Source organism: Uranotaenia lowii, chromosome 2 (genome assembly GCF_029784155.1).
Source record: "Uranotaenia lowii strain MFRU-FL chromosome 2, ASM2978415v1, whole genome shotgun sequence".
Taxonomy (NCBI): domain Eukaryota; kingdom Metazoa; phylum Arthropoda; class Insecta; order Diptera; family Culicidae; genus Uranotaenia; species Uranotaenia lowii.
This window is the reverse complement of record NC_073692.1, coordinates 369,120,534-369,146,444: the sequence shown is the minus strand read 5'-3', so window position 1 is coordinate 369,146,444 and position 25,911 is coordinate 369,120,534. Positions and strand designations below refer to the sequence as shown.

The window sequence follows — 25,911 nt, the reverse complement described above, 5'->3', positions numbered from 1 at the left end:
TCATCAGATTGGCCGTATGCTTTGGATCGTTATTCTGCTGTAAAACGAAGCGCTCTTTGAGGCCCGTCTTGATACCTCGAGGTTTTCTCGCAGGATATTCCAATATGACTCAGCTGTCATGATTCCGTCAATTTTTACCAAATTGCCCACCCCACCCCAAGAAAAGCTCCCCCACACCATCACGTTACCTCCTCCGTGCTTGACTGTTCCTTGGATATGGTGGTCTTGGAGCTCCTCACCAGACTTGCGCCACATATGATCCCGCTTCTTCCGGTTGAATAGCTCGAATTTGGATTCGTCGGCCCACAACAATGTTTTCCAGTACTCGAGCCGTTTATCGGCGTGTTTCTTGACGAACTTGAGCCGCTTAGCCTTGTTCACCTGGCTGATGAAAGGCCTTCTCACTGCGATCTTTCTATGGTACTCCTTTGCATGGATGCGGCGACGGACAGTACGACGCAATACCGAAAATTGGAGCTCTTCATGTATCTGCCGGATCGTTATTATTGCATTTTTCTGCACTTCAAGAATGATTTTCTTATCCGTTCTGGCATCTGTCTTGGGCTTCAGTCCTCTTCCTGGGCGATCCACCTCCGATCCGAACGTTTTCATCTTCTTCATGATTTTTGATACCGCTGTCTTGCTGATTTCGTAGTGCTTGGCCACTTCCCGGTGCGTTTGACCGTTATTCACATCACGAACAACCAGTTTCCGGATGGACAACGGAATGGAACCAGAAATTTACGCGTTCTCCATATTTTACAACTTATTCGAATGTAGACACCTGTTTGAATACTCCAGAGTCAAGCTAGTTGTTTATAAAACGTCAAAATACACAAAACAAACAAATTCGAGGGGCCTCGCAATGGAAACTTATCGAAATTATATTGATTTTTGAGTTGGACACTTCATTTTGCCCATTTTTTTTGGAATATTAATTGTTTTTTTTTTCTATCAGAAAAACTTTCTTTTTTACCAGCGCAACATTAACTAAAATTAAAAAGAACATAATAAACAATATTTTAAAAATGATTACGATGTGTTTTCGGTGAATTTTAACCAGAAAAATAAAAAAAATGATAAAAAAATAATTTGGACACTTTATTTTGCCCCTCACTGTATCTCCAATACATTTTGCACAAACATAGTAACACCACCAGTATGTTTCGAATGTGAAAGACAATTAATCATTGTAACGGTTTTTTAAAGGACCATGGTTAAAGTACCCAAACCATAAACAAAGTACAATATTGGTTCTAAAAAAATTTTAGTTGGAAAATTTCAAACCTGTTGTTTCATTTAAAAAATCATTATGAAATAAAAAATTTTGAATCATACGAAATTTATAAGAATTCATTAGAAAAAAAAACAAATAAAAATACTAGAGGAAAAAATCTGGGATTTGTGTCATTCTGGGAAATGGTCTATTCTGGGAAAAAAATTCTGGTAAATGGTGCATTCTGGGGAATTTTTTTCTGGGAGATGGTTCATTCTGGGGTTTGATTTCGGGTATTTGTCATTCTGGGAAAAAATCATTCTGAGCAATGTTTTTCGGGTGAATGGGATACAATCGTGAAAACGGCTATTTATTTTATGTTCCAACGTTTCAATCCATATAGGATCGTCATCAGGGACTGCAAATTTATTGTGTGTAAACTAAATTTCCAAAAAAATTTTCACAGATTATCTGATTCTTACCTAAAATGTGTCGTATTTCTTGTCAGGTTTGATTCGGCTGATCAGATAAAGCTGTCATTTGTTCTGTTACAATAATTTGTGTGATTAATTTTTGATTTTAGTGTTATGTAGTGCTATCTGACTTACTGTGTGAAAATTCGGACTTCCTCCTATATTTGGATTAAATTTTCACTGCTTTCGATTTTCACAGTCGCCACTTTCCACTGTTTGTTTTACTTTGATCTGGTTCAGCTAGTGTGTGCTATTGTTTACAGATTGTTGTTGGATTCCTGTTTCTGTGTTGGTGTTTTTATGTTTTGAGTTTATTTTTTTTGTGTGTTGAAGTGTTTTTAAAATGTTTGCGTATGTTGAGTTTATATTTTCAGAGTCTTTTTTTTTGAAAATTCAGAAAAAGATTTGTCTTGTCAATCAACATAAAATTGTTGAGGCATTCAAAAGAACATGAATTTAAATATTTGCTCGTCAATTCAATTTCCCGATTTCAATTTTTTTTTAATCAGAATTAGTTTGAAGCTGTAATCAGAATTTAGCTGAAAATCACAAATATAAAGTAGAATTTGAGTATTTTTATTTAAGTTTTGTTCAATGCAAAATATCCTCAATTATACTTCAAAAAAATCATCCACAGGATTTTCATTATGAAATTGATTCTTTATAAGCAAATATTTGAAAAAAACATGTACCTGATCTTCACCTAAAAAGTCTGCACAACATTCTATATTTTTTGCTGTGTTGTTTGACATTATTTACACTGTAGTTTTTTTTAAAGCCAAATTTTAAATTATAATCATAAATTTAGTTGAAGTTTACATAAAGAAAATTTCATCCTGCATTTTTTTTTATCTTTTACTGTTTTCTTGGATAATTTTATTTATTTTCATCAAAGGTGAAATCTTTGAACTTGAAAAAGCGTTCGGAAAATTTTACTTGTTTGATTCGAGTTTAGAATAAACTTTTTATAAATTGAAGTCTACTCTAAAAAGAACTTATTTTATGCTCAAATCAAAAAATTTTGATCTACCCAAAAAATTTAACCATGAATGAGAGTAAATTCCATATTTTGTTTCTAAAGGTTTCATTATAAAAAGTTTAGCTCACACTTTAGGCTAAGGACCACTTTTCTAAAGTCACGATTAAATATGAAGACTATTATTGAGGATTTAAAAATTAATAATCATATAGCTATAAACATATTTTGATTTAATTTTTTTTGTTCGTGCTTTGTTGAGCAAAAAATCAAAGGTAAAAATCAGTCACCAAAACCCCCTCCCATGAGTCGGTTCTTCCTACGGTCCTACATTGGACGGTTTATATGGAAGATCCTCTTCAATCATGTGTACAAAGCACACCACTTATTTGAAAGCTGCGGTACCGTAGGATGAGGAAAAAATCTCAAAAACTGCTTTGCATAGCCAATGTATTTATTGATTTTTATATAACCTCGACAAAAACATTGAAAGAAGTTATTAGAGGCTCTCGCAAGAAAGTTCTGCCATTTTTTAATATTTTCGAATGGTTTCTAAGAACAGTCAAAACCAAAAATCAAAGACCAATCCATTTCAAGCTATTTTAATTTTATGGATGTTTCAATGTGCAAAAATTTCTTTTCCCATAAAAAATTCGATACAAAACTTAAATACTTTCCGCTTACTCAGGAATCATCCAAAACATCTAAAATTTTACACTGATGCTTGATGACTCAAAGGGCATGGGAAAAACATATAGGAGCAAAAAGTCATTTTTTGCAGCGGTCTAATGCGCAAACAGCCGATTTGCGAAATGACTAATAAATTAACATATTTAATCAGTCCAATTCGAGGGTAGTACGCTTTTAATTCAGCTGAAAATCAGAAATTCAACAAATTGAAGCTTTTGAAACGATAAGATATTGGAATAAGGGACTGGTTTGAAATACCCATGTGGCTCATGATTCCGCACTAGAGATTATTTGCAAATTAATTGCGTTCGAGTGACTTTTTGGTTATTCATGAAAATATTTTATTCCTTTACCATGAGAAGAGCAGGACAAAACTAAGATAAAAAGTTTATGAGCATATTTTTATTGTGAAGTATAGGTTTTCCTCCGAAGTCATTTTTTGGTGCTTGTTTGATTATGTAAAAAAAATTTTAAAGCTTGTTGAATGAAAGAATTATATGATGCGTTCATAAGTCAACATCATATAGAAATATATGCTTACGCAAAGCGATGACAATTACAGTTGGATTGACATTTTTATCTCACGCAACGCAACCTCAGTCTCTTCTACGTTATTCATTAAAGTTTTTCACCGATTTTTTTCAATTATAACTGATGTGTGTTTTAAACATTTGATCTCTATATTTTCTGTTTTTTTTTTTTATTCTAATGAGAATCATATTCTTGATTTGAAATTGTAATAAATTATTTAAACATTATATACATCAAAAATGGCATTTTTTGTGTTTTAAAGATATAAAATGGAAATTAGTATTTGGATTATTTATGATTAATACATTTTGAACAACCTGCCCTGGTAGTAACTTTGATTCTTAATATCGTTTTTGAATTTCCTTTGTATTTGTTTCTCGGTACTTGATATCAAATTATGGTTTTCATTTGAAACACCGAATTTTGGTACCGAATAAAACCTGATTTTAAAGATTAAAATTCTGTAACTCTCATAATTGTATTTGGTATTATTTCGTATTCTAAGTTTTCTCTTTTTTTTGTTTCGATTATAGTCGTTTTACCATCTTTATGGCATTCGCGACTTTATCAACGGTGCAGTTGGCGGATCGTTATTGAAAAACTCATCCGGTACAACTATGTTCGATGTTTGCTCTTGGGCTCGAACTCGCGGACATCGGCTCAGGAGACAACAGACTTGCAAACTGAGCTATATCACAAGCCCGTTTTTCTAAGTTATAAATCTTCAGCTTACTTCCCAATTTTCATCTGAAGCATATTTATTCTGCTTTCGATATAGCACTTATAAGACAATTGATGATGTAATGAAAAACACATTGAAACTCACCTATCGTTGATTTTTTCCAAACCAGAGAATTTTAGTTGGTGATTGAATTTTTAATTGAATTTTACATTGAACAGCTCTAATCACAGTTTTTATTTTAGTTAATTAACTCACCCGCAATGTTTGCACGTGATTATTGACAAATGTTATTTGAATAGACCTGCTAAGCAGACATAAGGGTTATTTGAAAGCAATATACTGAAAAAATTGAATCATAGGGCCCCCTCCAGAAAAATTTACCCGTGCTCCCCGAAGGCTTAATCCGGCCCAGCTGTTTATGGTGTTCAGTCCTTAATTGATTTATGGGATTCTATTTCCAGTTCGATTCTCCAAAAAAGACCCCAAGGGCGTCTTATCCTTTGATCCGATCGATTAGTGCGGACAATTTTAAAATTAAACCCCTGAGTGGAGTAAAACCTAGAAGGAGGATTAGCCTTACCACCATCATCCCAGGTTAGATCAACTCCATCGACGACAGCTAAGACACTGATGCGGAATGGCACTTTCCACTCAGGGAATCCTCTTCTAATCCCATTTCTTGCCAATGTTGTTTGTCTTAGGTGGTTGTTTTTACTCAGCTCCCCAAGTAATTGTGTTTGTTTTTCGTTTTTTTTACCGATTTACTCCATGTTTTTCTTTATTCTTTCATTTGCAGGTTGCCGTTGCTGTTCATGACGATTGCGTACTTTCAGATCGTGCGAGTCCTCTGGCGGTCGGATACAATCCCGGGCCATCGAGAGTCCCGGAACCAGCCGTGTGGAAGTGAGTTTTTGCGGACCCTCCTCCTGTTTTTGTTTCCAAACCCTATCCCATTCAGCCATCCAAACCCATTAAATTTCACTGACCCACTGCTCTGGCCCCAAGTTGGCAGAGTCCGATTTCATTGTCGGCAGCTCCAGATGGTGGAAGGAAAAATGACTGTTCGCTGCTGCTTTTCTAGAACGGTGTGTCTGTAAAAGATATTTTAAATGATAAAAATCAGTAACAAAATTTTTAAAAGAACAGAAAAAAGGCTTTTTCTGATTTATTTTAAAGGCATAATGTTAATACATTTAGTCGATGTCATTTTTGTCATTTGTGTCATTTGTGTCATTTGTATCATTTGTGTCATTTGTATCATTTTTGTCATTTTTGTCATTTTTGTCATTTTTGTCATTTTTGTCATTTTTGTCATTTTTGTCATTTTTGTCATTTTTGTCATTTTGGTCATTTTTGTCATTTTTGTCATTTTTGTCATTCTTGAAATTTTTGTCATTTTTGTCATTTTTGTCATTTTTGTCATTTTTGTCATTTTTGTCATTTTTGTCATTTTTGTCATTTTTGTCATTTTTGTCATTTTTGTCATTTTTGTCATTTTTGTCATTTTTGTCATTTTTGTCATTTTTGTCATTTTTGTCATTTTTTCTTTAAAATATTACTGCTAATAACACCGTGCCAGAGTTTTCATTACCACGCTCAGAAAAACGATTTTTCACCGGACAAAACTGATGCTGCTCGCACTGATTCACCACATCAATAGTGCCTGGTTTCGGAATCATCCCGATGACGGAAAAACCGGGTGCTTATTTTCCAATCCACGACTTCCCAACGTTGTCAGTCTTTTTTTTTTGTTTCCAAGCCACAAAATGACCAACTTCCGCTTCCCTCGCCCTTTTTTTACAATCCTTCGCCCTTCTAAGAGAAAGTAAGAGAAATCCCACCTCGTTACAGTAAGATTAAAGCATTTTCTTTTGTCTTTTTTCCTTTCCGGCTTCAACAAAATTTCTTGATTTCGAACCCAATCAGTTCATGGCACCCGAGGGACGCTGAATTGTGTCGGCAATACCAGCACCATGGGCCAGCTGAGGGCCCGGCGGAAAGCGGCCAAGATGTTGGTGGCCGTCGTGATCATGTTTGCCGGGTGCTACTTTCCGGTCCATATGCTCAACGTGGCCAGGTGAGTTTACGAGGAGTCGTTTCATTTTCCCTGTTTTTCTTTGTTTAACCCTTCCCTGGACAGGATGTAATAATGGATGGACACATGTTTTGGACAGTCGAAATGTTCCCTTTTTAAAGAAATCATTACGAACTGAATCACGGAAAAACATAAACCACAACGAGAGGATATCTGCTAGGATTGTAACAATCCATGTGGAAAACGCCATTAAAAACTCTTTTTTTCAACAGCATCGTTGATGCCTTGATTGCATGGTTCTATCGCAGAAACCTTGAATATAAAATATGAAGTTCAATTGTTTTTTTTAGTTTTTAGCAACTTTTTTATATTTACAGCTTAAACATGTTCATAATGTTTAAACCTGCAATTGAAGTCTTAACTTAATTGGGAAAACTTAAGTAACAATCACGTTTTATTTAAAAACATGTTGTCTATTTGTTTATTTGTTGGATTGACCGAACGCTGTGCGTGCTTAAGAAGCCATGACAGACAGACTCAACACTCATTTTCCAACTGTCACAGGTAGAACACACCGCAAAGTGGTGCAACTGGCAAGACAAGTTAAGATAGTTGTTTTGAGTTCGATACTCACTCTCCGTCGGCATTTTTTTAGTTTCTAGTTTCTGGGTGAATTGTCCAATATAGGCCCATTTCGTTTTTGGCAACCAGAGTGTCCAATCCCGGGGATTCCCGGAAATCTGCCTTTATTCAATCATATTGATGATTGGTTCTCGACAAACTATATCTATTAAATATTCAGCTGTATTTGTATGATTGGTTTGACACATTCAACTATATATAGAGAATGGATCACGTTAAATCTAGACGCATTAAAAGTCTATCTCGGATCTTTGTAAACGAAATAAAACCATTTTTTACTTAAAATGTAGGGATTTTAATGCACTTTGAAGGAAAAATAATAAAAAAGTTATTCCGATAGTGTTTTGACGAATTATCGAACTTTTCGTCGAGTTCCACTCTAAATTTTCACCGATAGGCCGAAAATAAAATTTACAAAAATCAACTAACGGTGGGTAGCTTATCTTCAAAATTAAATTCCAGATCAAAATTTAAAATATGAGCCAAGAAGTTAAATTTGTTTCAGAGCTCTCAACCATGAATCAATACAAATTCTAATGCTTTGGATTTCAATTCGATTTCATTCATTCAATCTGTCTTGTGAATCTGTTATGTTGGAAATCTGCTTAATAATTCAGCTTAAGAACTTCGAGTCTGGATATGAATATCAAGAAATATTTTACTTTAATATTGAAAATGTATAATGATATTTAGGTTTGAAAAGCATGAATCGAAATCGGAATGAAATTTTTTTTATTAAGGTTTTATTAATGACACTTTACCATCTTTGTGGTCGGAATGAAATGAAAAACCGGATTTTTACCAGGATTTCAAAACAGCTTTTTATTTTAATTGATAATGATTGCTGTTACTGAAAATACAGTATCCGAAATAAGAAAGCAGAAAGACAATTTGGATTTTGATAATATGATATGCTAGTTTAATGGCATTGCGATGAAGGTTATGGTGAAAATTTCTTGATAGAAGAAATACAGATTGGAAAGAAATAACAGATAGATAAAGTAGATGCTTATTAGAAGAAAATTTATAGGTGTTGAAACTGAGCCAAGAGCATATTTATACGGAAAGCATCAAATCTGCGTTCTAGACTAGGGTTACTATATCTTTCGACACCAAAAAGAGTACATTGAGATCATTTATCCAAAAAGTCAGGAAAAACGTTAAAAAAGTAGAACCCAGCCTGTCCGAACTCCTATAGCTGAGCTCCCGCGTTATCCCAGCCATGAGGTTGACAAAGATTCATATATTTTCCGATATTTGCGCCCGGATGGTTTGCAAAAGGATGAGGATGAACCCCGCTTACTTGTGGAGGGACCACCTCGGATAGAACGAAATACATAGACATAGGGATAGGGTTCCTTATGCTCTGGTATTGCATATCATTCAGGCGCATAGCTTGGTTTTATTTTTCTATTCAATAGAAGTTTCTGGTAAGAATAAATTTTAAAGGTCAATTTAATAGCTTAAGCGGGGTTCTACTGTACATATTTCGTGCTATCTGAGGTGGCACCGAGCTATTTCAATTTAATATATGTTTTGGAGGTTATGTGACTTACATGACAAAGATAAATTCTCTTTTGAAATATTCTTGTGCTTGTTTAATTTTCTGCATATTGATTACTGTTTGCATACTCAATGGGGTTTATAACGACTAAGGGCAGAAACACAGTGCACGCGAGCGAGCGAGCGAGCGATTTTTGAATGAACCTGAAATAAATTTCACGCGAACATTTTTCAGGATCGTTCACAGTGCACGCGACGAACGCGATGCGATTTACACTAAGAAAAAACTAAATGGATAGGAAAGGAAAGGATATTTATATAAATCAATTTATAGGGAATTGGAAGAATGATTTTTAAGAGGTTATTTTTGTTTAAATCATTATGAAATAATTCGTAAGTGACATTCAATTAAAATTATTAACAGCGTCATAAAACCATTCAAGTATTTTTATCGCCGAATCCACAAACCGGAATTTTCATCACTATCAGCGTCGGCGACTTTCACTGACGTCAAATCATGTTGACCAGACAAATCCACTTCACGTGACTCGCAGAATAAGCACCAAAGATTTTATTTCAGAAGCACTTTAAAGTAAAATAAATTTGTTCTAGAGTCATATTTATTATTTAATTTTATCGTTATCCTTGCTCATGTTACAGATTGAACAAGTAAAATTTACCTTTTTCTGGATATAAATGTTCTGTGCTCAGCAATTGAGTGTTTTCTTTGGGGTTTACTAGCGGTTTTCATTGTGAATCCAAGCAACTGATTATGATGTGGCAGCTGCGTTTCTTTTCCAGTGGACATATTTTGAACAGTATAATCATGATTATAGTAATTTAAGATGAAGGGAAGTGATAAATAACCATATTTGTAGCTAGTCCTCCAAAATTTAAATTTAAATAATTAGTTTTTCAGTTAATCTACTCTTGTTTTAAATATTTAAAAAAATATCCATATATCAATTTCTCTAGGAGAAGTTATTTTATTTGTTCTTAAAGCAATAGAGTATTTGTTTTTAGAAAAAAAAATATTTTTTATAAACCATCTTATTAATTTTGGCATCAAAATTTCACGTTCTTAAAAAATTCAAGCAATTAAAACTGGAATGAAAAAATTTTGGATGGTGCGAGACCTGATGACCACGCAATTTGTCAGCGGAATCTCCAAAAGTTTCAAATAATTAGAGAAAAAAACGCGAAACGGCATTGTGAAAAAATGATGAACACATTCATTCATAGCATCAGTTTTTTTTCATCATCTAACAGTACGAAGCAATCGCCAGTTCATAGTTATTATAGTTTTCCTTCAATGTTAAATGTTATTGTTATCTCAAAAATGGTAAGTTCGATTTGATGTTTTTGGTGTGAACGTTGAATATATTAGTAAACTAAAATACATTATTTGTTTACTTTTCAGCAAGCTGATCCGCAAAAAACGAAAGGTCGAAGATTAAGATGCGGCAAAAAAAAACTTTGATGGAGCCGTGTATTGATGCGCTGCTGATGGTGACCATGAAGGATTTAATTTTAAACAAATTTGGCAAACAATAAAGTGAATGTTTTCAACATGAAATATCGAGAATTTTTCTTATTAGAAAGTGATTTACTGTTTCCATACGAATCTCTTATGAAAAGCAACAACCTCTCATTGAAGTAGGCGTTCATCTTCAGAATTCATTCGCGTCATAAGACAATCTTATGAATTTCATTAATTTTTCTTATGGCGCCACTTTATAAGAGAATCTTATGGCATACATAATAGTATTTTTCTGAGTGTACCACTTTTTCTCAACACCAGTGAACTTGCTCTAAATGTGTATGATTATGAAAACAAAATGCTAAAGTAATTTGTTGTAAGCTGTATTCCTTTCGTAGTTTTTGCATAAAGCCCGGTTTACAGTTCTTGTGAACTTGGACGCGAACGTGAACGTGAACTCACCACATTGGAAAAATATTCCGCAGTGAAATGTCGAATCGGTCAAATCGGTTTGTTCAGTGACAGGTAGAAATTGGTTTCGATAGGTAAATGACAAATCATTCAATCAATGTTTTGATCGATACTTGTCGAACCGGTGCTCAAACCGGTGCTTGGTGTTTGACCGAGAGAATAGATTTGAACTAACAAGTAGTGGTAAGGGAGCAGCCAGAGAAGACATCATCGGGAAAGGAGAGTAGGAGAGATCCCCAGGCTGAGAGATCCCCAGTCCGTAAGATTCCCTCGAAGACACACACACAAACTCAACACAACAAGCGGGGTGCGAAAACGAATATCGAACGGCTGCTCGAGGAGTCGAACTTTTTCACTCGTTCAAGCCAGTCGGGATTGTAGCCAACTGTGATCCCTCGGTGACTAATAAGGCTCATTTTGTCCGGACGGCCATTTTGTGTTCGGTCGAGTGGTAAAAGTGGTTTTTTTGGAACGGCTCGAAATACCGGTTCCCGAGGGGAACAAAGTGGATACTCTAGGGTTGAGGGCAAAGGCCGGAAGTCAAGCCAACGTGGTGGGACGGTTCGGGTCACGAACGACTATCTTTGATCCCTCAGAAGTGAACCACGTGTCATCCCCTCAGCTCCCGGAACCGTCAATTATTCCGGTCGAGCAGGAGTGTCCCCGGGTAAAATTGCCTTTAGCTCCCGGGTGCAGTATTCCGGTGGAGCTCAGTGAAATTACTCCCTATTCCCAGCTGCCGTGTAAATCGGCACGCGGCCGAGAAAAAGGAAGAAGAAGCAGTCAGCGGAAAGAAACCGCGTGGCTGGGGTTGTTCGGGAGGAGGATAGAAGAGTAGTGCGAAGGAAGTGGCCCAGAAAGGAAGATAGAAGAAGGAAGAAAGAGGAAGGAAGAAAGAAGAAGGAAGGAAGAAAGACGAAGGCAGAAGGTCGGAAGAGGAAGGCGGAAGGATGAAGGAAGAAAGACGAAGGAAGAAAGTCGGAAGAGGAAGGTGGAAGGAAGAAACCGGAGGGAATTAAGCGGAATGAAGTTAGGCGGTGGTAGCAGGTGGCCCCAACTTGTGACGTCGGAAGTGTGCACAGACTAAAAATGACAAAAGAAGTAAAAATATAGGTTAAGAAAATGAAGATAATAAGTGTTGAAAAAGGAAAGAAAGAAAATCCCACAATAAGGGGAAGAATCTAGGGGAAACTAAAAGGGGTTCGGTGCGTTTTACCAGGTAGGCGAGAGCGGCTGAGGTAAGTCTTCTAACCAATTTGTATTGTATCCCTGAGCTACTCAGTCATAGGTAACAACATGTTCAGCTTTGAAAACGATTGATTTAATAAAATAATCCTAAAGTCCTTATCTTTGAATACAATGAATTTAAATTTAAATAATGAATTTAAAATACTATTAAAAAGTATTTATCGATCAAGGAGTAACGAGCTTTAGCGATTTGTTTCTTTTGAAAAACTTATTGAAAGGACGTTATAAATAACTTCTAAAAAAATAGCCAACTTTTTGTTCCTGATTAAAAATTGGCAAAAAAAATCAAAATTACTTTTAATTACTGAAACAATCGAAAAGGGTTTTATGAAATTAAAATGCATCAGTTAGCTCCTGTTCGTTAATTTGGCTGCCTTTCAATTGTCTCTGAAACACATTAGTTTTGAATAATTTCATAAATTTTCCAATTATATTCATACCTTTTCTTAAGCACACATTTGAATAGATTCTAGACCCTTTGTCCCGCATCAATTGAATGGCTGGAAGAAGTAATAGCGAGAGGAGCAATTACGTTCACCCATTCATCCAACCCAATGCGATGGATTGGTAATGCACGTGCTTCCCATGTCATTAAACTAGCATATCATGTCACCAACGGTGACTATTCGTTAAAAAGAATAAAATTATTTGGCTTGGGGGGTTTAAATAAAGGGTAAATATTTAAAAAAAAAAACGTTCGAAAATAAAAAGTTGTCAAAAGTAGGGACGTTTACGGTACTTGCGTGAAAACAATAAGAAACGCTGCCAATAAAAACGGAATCTGAAAAACAGATAACACATCGCTCGAACTTGCTCAGCAAGAGGAAAGCCATGCGGTCTAGACCTTTAGCACGTGCATTACCCAGATCCCGACAACGTTACACGATTTGTCTATGTCTCGTGTGACCAACGTCTTTTAAATAAGTGCCGGTGAATCTCGTGTTTGAGCTTTTTTTTCTTCAGATTTAACCTTTTTTTGCCTTGAGAGCATAGGAGATGAAAGCTTAAATCTTAGGAAAAAAGCTGAAATCTTTCAAAAAAAAGCTTATATCTGAGAGATGTGCTCCACACGGTTTGAATAACATTGTCGGGATCTGGCTTTACCAATCCATTTGGTCCTAAAATTAGGTTTAACAACATTAACTATGTATCCAAACATCTCCGACACATCTCTCTGGAAATACTCTATAACTACTCTTCCACAATATACTTTTCAGTTCTTATAAATTCTACAGGGGCATTTTATGGCCGAACTGCATGCTAGTGATATTGAACAATTTTACTATAGGGTGGTCCAAAAAGTGGCTTTATTCCGTAATCAAAACCAAGCTGGAAACGATCCTTGGTTCAGATGAGATAGCTCTTACAAAATTTGAACTTATTTGTCGGACTTGAAGGGATCGTTCAACGAGGCTCACATTTGTATTGAAATTTGACATTTTTGTCATTTTTGTCATTTTTGTCATTTTTGTCATTTTTGTCATTTTTGTCATTTTTGTCATTTTTGTCATTTTTGTCATTTTTGTCATTTTTGTCATTTTTGTCATTTTTGTCATTTTTGTCATTTTTGTCATTTTTGTCATTTTTGTCATTTTGTCATTTTTGTCATTTTTGTCATTTTTGTCATTTTTGTCATTTTTGTCATTTTTGTCATTTTTGTCATTTTTGTCATTTTTGTCATTTTTGTCATTTTGTCATTTTTGTCATTTTTGTCATTTTTGTCATTTTTGTCATTTTTGTCATTTTTGTCATTTTTGTCATTTTTGTCATTTTTGTCATTTTTGTCATTTTTGTCATTTTTGTCATTTTTGTCATTTTTGTCATTTTTGTCATTTTTGTCATTTTTGTCATTTTTGTCATTTTTGTCATTTTTTTCATTTTTGTCATTTTTGTCATTTTTAAGACAACTTATCTTCAAATAATATAAATAATAAGAATGCCAACGAGTCAAAGGGTAGTTTAGTTTGAGGCTTTCCAACTAACCCTCAAGATAATTGCTATTCTGACAATTTAGCACAATGTCAGAATTTTATTGCCAATTTCATCTTAAATACCCTCAATCAGACAGTGAGCAGTAAAAGTGAAAAACTTCTTCATTCCAAAAAGAAACCGTACGAACCTATCTTTTCAATCTTCACGAAACGGGGTTTAATCGAGGCCGAGAAGACTCACCCGGTTACGGCCGTTTAGGGGCAGATGATTTGCTGTAATCGTCACCATAAGATTTGCCGAATTACGATGACTGGCTCGGAAAAATCCTTCCTGGGAGGTTGGCTCAACGGGAAAAGGGAAACCTCCATTGGATTCTATTATACAAATGGGATTTTCGGTCGAACCGAGTCGAAAGCTAGGTGTGTGGGGTCTGTTGCCAGAAAATCAATTTCGAGGCTAAAAAATCCTGAAGCCGGTCTATCTCAAATCATCAGACGGGGTTTTGGGGAAGTAAGTTTCTAGGGCAAAAAAGTACCTATTCATCCTAACGAGGTGAAATTGTCCTTTTTTGGAAAATCATCTTCACGTGCCTGGATTGAGATGGAGTTATCAAAAGATACGTGAATCTTTTAAATTGTCAAGAAAAGTACCCTTCCGATTAAAATGTTTTATTTTTAATTTTAGTCTGAGAATAATCAATTCGATGAATCATTCCTCGATCCATTTGTTTAAGAAATTCTAGGTAAAATTCATTCCATTTGTGCTTGATTGAAAAATCTTCGTAATTCAGTCGGAAAAAAACTGCTCGCATAACTCACATCTCATAAATCGTTTATTTCCCCCGAATGGAATGCTCATCAAAGAACATTCCGATGCACTTCCGTTAACATTTTACATTTCGCATTCGCATTTATACGGACGAGCATCATCATCATCATCATCATCATCACAAACAAATATTCCCGTTCCCGAAAACAGCACGACAATCTTACAACAAGTTCCATCCACCCTTCCAAGTTTTTCCCATCGTTTATTTAAAACCGGGAATCGACATCTACCAACATGATGTAATCCGGATGTCGTAACCCCGGAAGCAATCGTGAGCGAGCAACATGGCGACCGTGAGAATGTGGGCCACATCGAAGATGATGCACATTGCCGGGGAAAATAAACTGCACATCGCCGGCAGTTGTAACGTTAAGTAGGATTATGGCGGGATGAAGGCACTCGTCTTGCAGCACACCGCCAAGTGCCCTATTCACGCTCACTACTGTATAAACTTACAATTTCCACAGCACTTTAGCCTGCACACTACTATTGATGTGTAGGGTAGAAGGGAAAATTCTAAGATAGCGTCTATATTGCCGTCATCTTCTTGATTGTCTCGTCTGCATCATCATCGACGTTGTCATCCTCTTCCTGGCATTGACATTGAAATTCTATTAGGCGAGTTAAGGGAGCTGAATTGATTTTCCGGGATAAAGAGCGTGCGAAATGTTTAAATATCGATTTAAGCTTCATTCCAAGCAATTACCCACAGCAATCAGTCGTTTAAAACTAAGGATGAAAACGCATGTAATGAATGTAGATTATAAATGAAATGCTCGGAGACCAACTTTTGGCATGTTGTTGTTGTTGCTCAGCATCACTAAATATTTCATGTCACTTGCAGCAGTCACCTCAATGATCGTTTACGAAGTTCGCAAATGATTATCACTAGCATCACAGCTGTTAATTGTATGGTTGTGTTATGGCAATGTCATGATTCGAATGATAATACAGCTCAAACAGTCAGATCGACCGAAAGCAAATGTAGTGGCAACGATGTAGATATCAATTTTGGTTCTCAAGATGCAGTTGGCATTATTTCGTAGTTGATGCAGTACAAAAGCAGCACATAGTTAACATTTGTACAAGAAACGATATAATATGTGGTGATAGTATCTGTACAATTTAACCGTAATCCGCTCTTGAATGTCAATATGACACTATTGGAAGTTTGGCGGCTTTTTTCTACATATATTCGGCCGCAATCATCTGGAACCCTCAAGGAATTCATGAAACCTTTAATTTTACATTATCTTGGAAATGGACCAGTTCGTTGTTTTTCGCTTCGCAAATATCTTATAGCAATTAAACCCATAAAGGTCAGACTTCCTCCTTTTTTTTCGTTTATTGAAATTCCCCGTATTAACCTTTGTTGTCACCCCATTATATTCAAAGAAATGTTAATGGTAGTGCCTACTTCCTGGGGCAAAAATTATTGAAGAAGATTGATTTCCAGCGAAATTTCAAAGCAAATATCTTCGGGGATAAACTTAAAAATTTATTTTTATCCGTTTTTGATTATTTTTTTTACTAACAGAGAAGCCATTAGTGTCTAGTGTTCAATTTCTATTAAACCCAAGATAAGAACCCAAAGCATGTATTATTGAAATGTGTCGCCATTTTAGGCAGTTTTAATCAATTGTCTTTCTTTTTACGCCAAAACTATGTAAGAAGTGTTCTTCATCGTATACCAAATTTGGATCTCGAATCATATTTTTCTCGAGACAAACTTTTTTTATTTTCCAAGCTTCTTGTGTTCGAAGATGTTATGAAATTAAATATCTGTTTCTGTCTTCTGAGCACACACTACTGGCCGCAAAATGTAGCGAAAACTGACTGGAAACAATCCAAAATTGTTCAAACTCCGTTGCAGACAGCAGCTACTACTCCACTCGTAAACAAACATGTTTTTGTTTTCTTTTTTAAGGCCTCGTTTGGCTCAGTAACATTGAATATATGTCTTATAATACATTTGAGAAAGGAGAAAATCGTAAAAAATCATGTTTTATTTTAGATTGAATTTATTTCAACCGAATTAAAAACGATTACGGTTCGGATTTACTTGCTGGTAATTTCAACGTATATTTATTTCTAATGCAAAATAAGTTATTACAAATAATTTCCGAAACGAGTGAATATTTTTGAATCATACATCCACAAAATATTTTATAAAGATTAAAAGCAATCAAACCATATGTTTTTTTTACTTACTGGATTTTCATTTCTATATGTTGTATCAAAGAAAAATAAAAAAAAACGAAATAATAAATAAATAATTTTTAAAAAGATACTTTTATGAAATTGCTTATTACTTCAACAGTTTTGGAAATTCTGTCCAAATTTTCAGTTTCAGTTTAACAAAAGCATCCTTTTGAACTTGATGGTCAATGTAAGGTACCTATTTTTTTAAAGCATTGAAATTAATCAACAATTTCTAAAACTATTTCTTGAGACTCAAGTAACAATCCCATCGTTTTGAGTTGTATTATTTGAATTAAAATTATTTCCCTAAAACTGGATAAGTAACTCATTTAAAAAAAATAATCACACATTGAAGGGATAAAACGTCGTATTCTAGGCGAGTGGTTTACAAAATAGGGTTAAGGTTAATTGACAACCCTGTTAACCTCGTTGATGTCTCTGATTGGTTTTCTTTTAAATTTTATTGAAAGTTAATTAAAAATTTGAAAATTTTCCAAAAAAAATGGTACTTTTGTGCTTTCAACATTTTTAGCGGTGATAATGCGAATTCATTTAGGAATATCACATTTTTCATTCCATGAAAATAGACTTATAAGAATTTCAATTTTTTACAGATATTAAAAGTTCATTTGCCGTAACAGTCGCAGCAACTCAATTTTTAGAAATAGTTGAGTAGTAGAGGGATATTAATATAGGTGTAACTTCAGTTTTCAAAGTAATGATACCTTAATGAAGCATATTTTCGACATGACTGAAAAACCAACACTTAAAAATGCGCACACTCTGTTGATAACAAAGAAATTTGATGTTTGTTTTCAATTACATTTTATTTTTTTCACCTAACTGAATATGATTTTTCATCACAGATACCAAATTATGCTATCATTTTAATTTCACTTTTCTGCACATAGCAAATTAAACTTGAATGATGCCTCATTTTGGTATCTTGGAAAAAAACAAAACCAAAAAGTGCTTTCATTGTGGTCTCAATGTCTTATTGAGGCATTGGTTAGGCATCACCTTTCGACATATTGATGCTTCAATGAAACCTTATTTTGCCATCGTGAAAAATGCAATACTAAATTATGGTATCATTTTGGCATTGATAGCTCATTTTGGTTACTGTTTGCTATCGTTTCAGGCATCAAAGTCAGACAAAAAAAAAAGCATGCAAATCGGATGAACCTTGCAAGAATAGTTTGTGAACGTACATATTTACGCCTCCATTTTTATAAGTGCAAACTTTAAACTTTTCTCTGTTACAAAAAGAAATAAAAAATATTTCTTCTTCTAAAATTTGTTGTTAAGGCTCTAACAAACAATCTGACATAGATAAACTAAACTTTCTTTGAATAATTTTCCACCAAAAACTCTGCACTGTTTGATTACACACGAATTCTATTTAATGATAACAAAATGATGATGACTTAGCTATTCATATCGTTAGACAATTTTTTATATCTATGATTCTCAGAGAAAATTGAATAAATCGAACATTTTTCGATGCCGTACAAAAATTAACCCAGTATGACGGATTAGATTAATGATATCACCTACAACCATATATTGCTTTTGTTATTCTATACCAGGGGTCGGCAACCTTTTAAGTAGGAAGAGCCAAAAACTTCAAATTTTGAAAATTTCTGAGTTCTAAAGAGTCGCATTAAAGATTTATTGTATTTTTTTTAGTAATATAAATTTAAAATTTATGATTGATCAATAAATACCAGGCATTAAGTGCATGGATTTTCTTCTGGATCGTCAACTCTTCTAACATGGTACATCAATTATAATGCGTTGGCAAATATCGAATCAAGAAAGTTTCAAGTCCATATAAAGCTTAAATCAATGCTTTGCATGATGTTATAATGAAATATTGGAACATATTTATAAAGCAGAAAATTTATAATTTAGTCAAATCTTATGATTCTGTCTTGGTACATTTCGCACCTGAAATTTATCACATTTTCGAAAATACCTTGAAACTTTAAGAAAATTTATAATTTCTTTGCAAAGAAAAGCTTTTTAATAACAAAGTAAAGAAAAGTTAATTTTCTTAAAATTTTCAAGCTTTTTTAAGACATTCCCCAGATTTAACTAATTCATTCCAAAATCCAGAAGTATGAGGTAAAGATCTACTAAAATTTTTGTAGTCGGTTTTTTTCATCTTAAAAAATATGCTCCTGACAACTGGTAGAATTTTTAAAATTCTTGACATCAAGCGAACGTGTCTTCAGAATTTTATGCTTCGCCAATGCTTTCTAAAGCTGCAGCTGCAGCTGTAAAATGTGGTTTTGTAGCTTTCATAGAAAATTTGTAACAAATAGTGAAGAAACAGTTCATTTTAACTCGAAGGTTTAATTTGTTTTTAAACAAACCATTTAATTATAAAAAAAACTGTTTCGGGGTAAAAAGGTTAATTTAGTTATTGATAACAAGTATTTAGCCTGTGATTAAGTTTTCAAATAAATTTTCTGAATTAAAATTATCAATCATTCTCAATGCTGATTCGAGTATGAAAAGCTGTCAAACTTTAATTTGTAATTTTCAATTCTTAGTTTTGAATTATTTTTATTAAGATACATCAGCGGCGTTCAAATCTTATCTAACAATTTAAAAAAATGAATGCGAATTTATTCGCTAAAACAAGTTGAAAATTCTGAATTTCAGAAAAATTGTTAATAATCTTGGAAAAAACCGGGCCTTATTCCACGATTTCTGGGCAAGCCCTGGGTAGACCGGGAAATCCGGAATGCTATTGAGGTGATTAAGGTATCAATATTCAGATAAATTAAAACTATCGTTTTCAATTCAAATAATATGATAGGGTTCCGGTGGTGTCTTCAATGTGTTTATGTTTTTACATGCGAAGTTGAAAATATTTTTCGAAATGATTGATTAATTCTAATAAGATTTTGGAAATTTTAACTGATTAGTTGTCATAAAGGGCAACAAAGTGATTGCAAGTGCTTAGAATGTAAAATTTGATGAAGTTTACGTTGTTTGATAACAAAACAGAGGCTGTCTAAGAACCACTGTTTTGTAAACGATTAACTTTAATTTTCTGTGTTTGTGTTCGATTGAATTAAAAATATACACACGTTTTGAAATGAAATAATTTTATTTAAATAATGATGTTTTTAAACAACAGTCATTCTTTGCGTTAACGATTAATGCTTAATTAAATCTTGATCTCTATGCTGATGCTTCAAAAATAGTAAAAGGTAAAAAACGTAAAATAAGGCCAAAAAAATGTTTTTTTTTTCATTTGGTCCTTTCCGCTTGTTTCTACAGCGGATGAAATTTTAATATTCTCTTCTGGACCTATGAAAGTCCGTGTGCCAGGTCACAAGACTCAACTATCACTTTAGGACGATTTTATAATTTTTTTATTCAAATATAATATAATGATATAATAATATTATAATATTAGCGCAGTGAACTAAAGAGCCGCAGCTTTGCATCAAAAGAGCCGCATGCGGCTCGCGAGCCGCTGATTGCCGACCTATGTTCTATACCAATACTGTTGGTGTAAAAATATTTTTCGATCAATTCGCCAATTTTTTTTAAATAAATATTTTTGTTATTCAGTTACCAGTCTTGGCTGAAATGCATCAAGAATGAAAATCCAAGATTCACCTTTTACATTTTGTTTCCATATGCTGCGTTTGCTAATTTGAAAATTTCATCTATCCATCCATCCATTAATGTTTATGACTTCAGCTAGTAGAAATTTTTGTAGTATTTTTTACCCCTAAATGTATGCAGTAACATCAATCTTTTCTTTAAAAACATTTTTCACTGAAAAATTGTAGAATTTAATTCGAACAAAACCAAAAATTACTGCAATCAATGCTTTATGCGTTATGACATCACAAATATATCGAAAATTATAAATTTTCATACGATCTCATATGATTTTTCATCCAAAAACAAAGTTTCTTGCAACTTACCCGTTTTTCTTAGAAGGGTCAAAATCGCATGTTTTTGTAAAATTAACTGGTGAAACCAATAATTTTTTTGAGAACGTAAATTTGAAGTCCCATCAGCTTTAAAACTTTTCGTGTAGAAGCAGTATGAGTATCTGTAGACATTAAGTTTTTTAGAATCCATTGTAGTTGAAAAGTTACATGACGGTGTCTATAACATCCTAAGACGAAAAAATCCTTCAACTTTTCTATGAAGCTATAAGATTTTTTTTTTTACTAAATAATATCATCATGATCATCACACATGTTACAGCCAGAGGATGCAGGTCATTTATCATAGGTTAGGTTAAAGTTGATAGATTACCTGGTTTTATCCAGGTTTGCCCGAGTATTATAATACAATTCGGGAACAGTCCGGCCGGGCTCAGTTGCCCGGATTTTATTGAAAAATACCCGGATTTTACCCGAATTTATACACTTTATATGGCAAATCAAACAAAAAAAAACAAATCGTGTAGTACAAATTTTCTATGTATGCCTACAGAACGAAATTTATATAAATAATCACGAACGGCTTGCGGAAGCTTCAAATACAATTTAAAATCTATCAACAAATTTTGATAAAAAAAAATTTTTTTTCTTGGTTTTGTTGAACAATTTCTGGGTTTTTCACAAAATATTCCTGGATTTTGCCAGGTTTTTATAAAATTTGCCCAGATTTGCCCGGCCCCGGATACGTGCTGTAAAAATTCTGGCAACCTTAAGTTAGGTGTTCGTTAAAAAATATATAAAAAAATATCTAAGATTAAATCCTTTCATTGTTTAAGATTTCAGGGAAATTTCATCATCTGCTTTGATTGCGCGATCAAAAGAACCTCGTTTCAATCACCGGAAAGATAAACATTCCGTGAACTATCCTCGCGCCCTCGTTCGTTAGTTCGTGGCAGAAATTCATTACTCTGGTCCTGTGCATCAGGAGCGCGCGTGTCTTGGCTGCACGGCTGCTCGGAAGGATGCAAATCGTTTGTCAAATATTTACTGAGAAAAGTTCCTCCCGTTTTCTGTTCCGGAAAACAATTCCTATCACAAATCCATTAGTTTTTCCCATGGAACCTGGAATGATGTTTGGTTGTCCTTCCGAATCAGCTCCAGCTAAACAAAAACACAACAAAACAGAACGGAGAAAAAAAACTCTGCTCCATTCACAAATTTAAATTGCTTTGTTCTGAAATCTCTCACTTTTCCGGCGAAAACAGATGAGCTAGAAAATGGAACTTCAAATGTCAGCAGCAGAGGGAGATTTCCTACACGAGCGAGTAGGTATATCTCACACCTTCCCCTAGACCGAATGTTGGGTGAAAGCTTCTTTCTGTGTTTGTTTATTGTCACTTCCTCCTGAATATCCCGAAGGATGGCAGCGCTATTTTCGTTCCATGTTTGAGTAGATTATTTCCCCTCGACGTACCTGCTCTTGTTGATTTCCCTCCTGAAATGACTTGCATTGTTCGGAAACACCTGCTTGTAAATAAATTGGGTTGCCAGGTACAGTTTTACAACAGGTGTTTATGACAAAATCAGCTTATTCATACTTTTAACGCCATAATCTACTGGTATTGTTCGAATATTCACGTGACAGATTTTTCATTAAATTCTGAGAATGCCAAAAATTTGAATAATTTTGTTGATAAGTGATGCTTCAGTTCGGAAACTTGGATAGCAAAAAGAAGCAGCCGGAAATCTTCATTCAGCCAGGTAAAAGACAAACAAATTTCGCAGCAGCATCCTTCCGGTGGTGTTTCAGTCCATTGGGCGTCATTCGTCGGGAGAGAGTATAATCGTGTCGTGTTGTCGTGGGCAATCATCCGGAAACAGGAATCCTTCCGTTTTCACTTCCGTCTAGCGTCTTTTAACTGTTGTTGTTCGCTGAGCACAGTTTTTCGCAGAAAAAAATTCACAGGATTATCCTATCTTGCAGTAAGGATATTTGCGTTGCTACAACGCAACAAAAAAAAAAACTGAGACAATAATATCAACACAGCATCCGTTTGGGTTATCAGCGAAGAGCTGATGGCGGAAGCCGGCTCTAATTTCCGGGAAACGCTTTTACGTTTCATTTGCTTATCGCTGCTTTTATCAATGCTCAATCCAGTTCCCGAGTTAACTGGGAAAGATATGAAAATTTAGTTGAAAAGAAAAGTTTTTTATCAGTAACCGTCAATTATAGTTTTGTAGAAATTTTATGAGACGTTTTAAAAATTTATTGAAAATAATGGACAAATTTTCCAATTGAAACATACTGCAAGATATCATTAATACAAAAGAAAACTTCCAAAACTTTTGGTATTACAAATTATTATCAAAATTAATTCTTCTTAAGCTTAAATAGCCTAAATTCTCTTTAAAATAACACTTATGCCGTTTGATTTATAAAAAAGTGCATCTTCGAAAAACTCATATAAAAAAACCAACTATCAAAGTAATGCTTTTATGAGTTTAAAATTTTTCTCTTAAAGCTCAGTTCTTTTAGAAATGGGACAGTTACGAATGCGTGTATTTCAAAAACCATTCGTTTGATCGAAATACTTTCTATGAAGGAAATGAAGGTAATCTTATGATAATTCATGAAAAAAATTCAAAAAAATTATTTATCAGTTTTTGTGTGCAAAGTGACTACTTTATTCATGGTATCTCCCATCGGCCTGCGCTCACTTTTTTTAGTCATGATATTGATTAGTTTTTCCAACTTCGACATCGTCTAATCTGTTTTTTGGTGGCTGCATCCTCCTCCTTCAATTTCTGCTAGTTTTTGGTCCAATACTTCTCTTTTTGAAGATACTCAAGGCAATTTAGTGGGTACAGCTGTTTCAAAATTAACAAAATTCGATTATTTTTGAGCCACTTAAAAGCGTTTTGAATGGAATTTCTGCTGAAAAAATCGAGCAGAATTTTGGCAAAAAAATATATTTTATATAAAACAACCAGTAAATACAAACTTCAATCTGCTAAGGACCTTACCACGAGAAGACATGTTACAGGATTCAAACGCTGGAATTTGTTTGAAATAGGGTTTTTTATATGTTTGGCGTCTATCAATAATCATCTGTCTCATAGCCTCGGTTCCGTTTATTCAGTTTAGGAGCTCTGGAACGAGCCAAAACTTGTTGTTTGAGGTTAGATTTGAATGAATCATAACTAGGCAACACTTTCGGGTTATTGGAGAAATTTTTTTTTTACATTTCAGCGATCTACACTTAGTTTTGCTTATTAAAAACTAAAATTCTAGTATGAACCTTGACTTTTCTGATGACCCTAAACCGTAATTGTCGATCATGTGCTTCTCTCCAATGCTTGATTTGAACTCAGTGAACATTTTTACCAGTGTTTGCTTACTTTTCCACTACTTTCACAAAATAATGCTTTGAATAATCAACGGTTTGTCAGCTATCAATTTAAAATTGATGGATTTTAAAGGAAACTGTGCAAAGTATTTTTTTTCTTTTTCTCGTGCATCGTAAATATCTCAAAAAAGCATAAATTTAAAATTTTGAAAAAAATTGGTCTGATTGTACTTTTAACAGGCATCCAAAGGCTGTCAAAGGCCCACCGAGTGAAAAAAAAATAGATAATTTAATCATACCAAGTACTAGAAATCTAGGGAAAAAAATTAAAATTTCAAAATCTGAATTAAAACGGGAAATAAAGGGACCCCCTTAAAATAATATTTCGAATAGTTGTACTCGAATATAAGCTAAAGGGGCTCCAAAGAGTGAGTATTGCAGGTTTTTTCCAGCAAATCAGGACATTTTTTTTAAATTTTATGAAATCTGGTTTTATGAGTTGGATTTTTTTTAACAAAATCTGGAAAAATCTAGTCAGAATTCAGTGATTATTCGAAAAAAAAATTCAAGAATGCATTGAGGAACAATACCGAAAATTTCATTTTTTTTATCGAAACACATCAGCAACGTTAAAATCGTTTTCCAAACTTCCTAATAAAAACCAATTTAGATAAAGCTAGCTTAAGGTTGTCAGATTGGCCGGTTTTATACGGGTTTGCCCGGATATTTAATGCAAAATTTAGGATCAGTCCGGCCCGGCCTGGTTGCCCGGATGTAATTGAAAAATGCCCGGATCTATTTACTTTATTTGGTAAATCAAACAAAAAAAAAATTGCGTTGCAGTTTTTTTTTATTTTTGCCTCCAAAACGAAATAATCATGATCGGGTTTTTTGGAAGCCTACAATAATAGCATCACTTTAGTTTTCTGTTGTGTTTCCTGTGAATAAAGCCAGCAAAATGCGTACTTGTTTTAACAAAATTAAGGCAACCAGTCAGACCGCAGTTTGCTTTACTTGTTCACTCTCCTTTGAAAACCCGTATATACCCGAAAACATCTGGAAAATCTTGAATGTCTACCCACAATGTTAAATACATCTTTTTTTTAAATTGCGACCCAGAGATGAATGTTTAGTCAGCGAAACTTTTTTTTGTAGAGAAATGAATCCAACTTAGATGAAATTTCAGGGACTAGATAAGAGAAAATCGATGTTGAAAAACATGCGAAAAAAATTCGCCTTGTCTCCCGGTGAGACTTGAACCCACATCTTGCGCCTCTCCGGGGCCCATGTATTAACATTCTACTACAGGAGACCAACCTGGCGTATGAATATTATACTGGTTGAGTGTCGATGTCTATCGGAATGAAGGGAATAGTTCTCCCATGTGATCATAATCATTTTTCTTGGTCTATTTCTATTCCCATCATTTCATCTTACGGTAGTTGGAATTAGTTGTTGGATAGTTATTTGTAAAAAAAAACCGTTCGATTTTGGCAACACAAAATGTACGGGCGTGTTGCCAAAATCGAACGGGGTCTGTATTCTCTCAACATTAAAAAAATGGGAAGGCTTTTATGGCGGCTAGTTTTTACTTTTTATTAGCTTTGTCGAGATTTGAACAAATTGCAGTACCTAGTTATCAGTTTTTGAATGAAGAAATGTGCACAGAATAGTTCAAATAAAGAAAATCATCTCCCACACATACCGGGAATTATTGAAATTTAAAAAAAAATAA

The 25,911-nt window shown here is 34.2% G+C and overlaps 1 protein-coding gene across 1 annotated transcript in view; it reads left to right on the top strand.

Annotated features, from left to right (window-relative positions):
* LOC129743155 (orexin receptor type 2-like) overlaps window positions 1-25,911 on the top strand; it is a 240,681-nt gene that overhangs the window by 133,182 nt on the left and 81,588 nt on the right. The window contains exons 5-6 of the mRNA XM_055735124.1: window positions 5,365-5,471; window positions 6,495-6,645. Of these exons, the coding sequence (XP_055591099.1) occupies window positions 5,365-5,471; window positions 6,495-6,645 (258 nt within the window). The remainder of the gene's footprint in view (window positions 1-5,364; window positions 5,472-6,494; window positions 6,646-25,911) is intronic.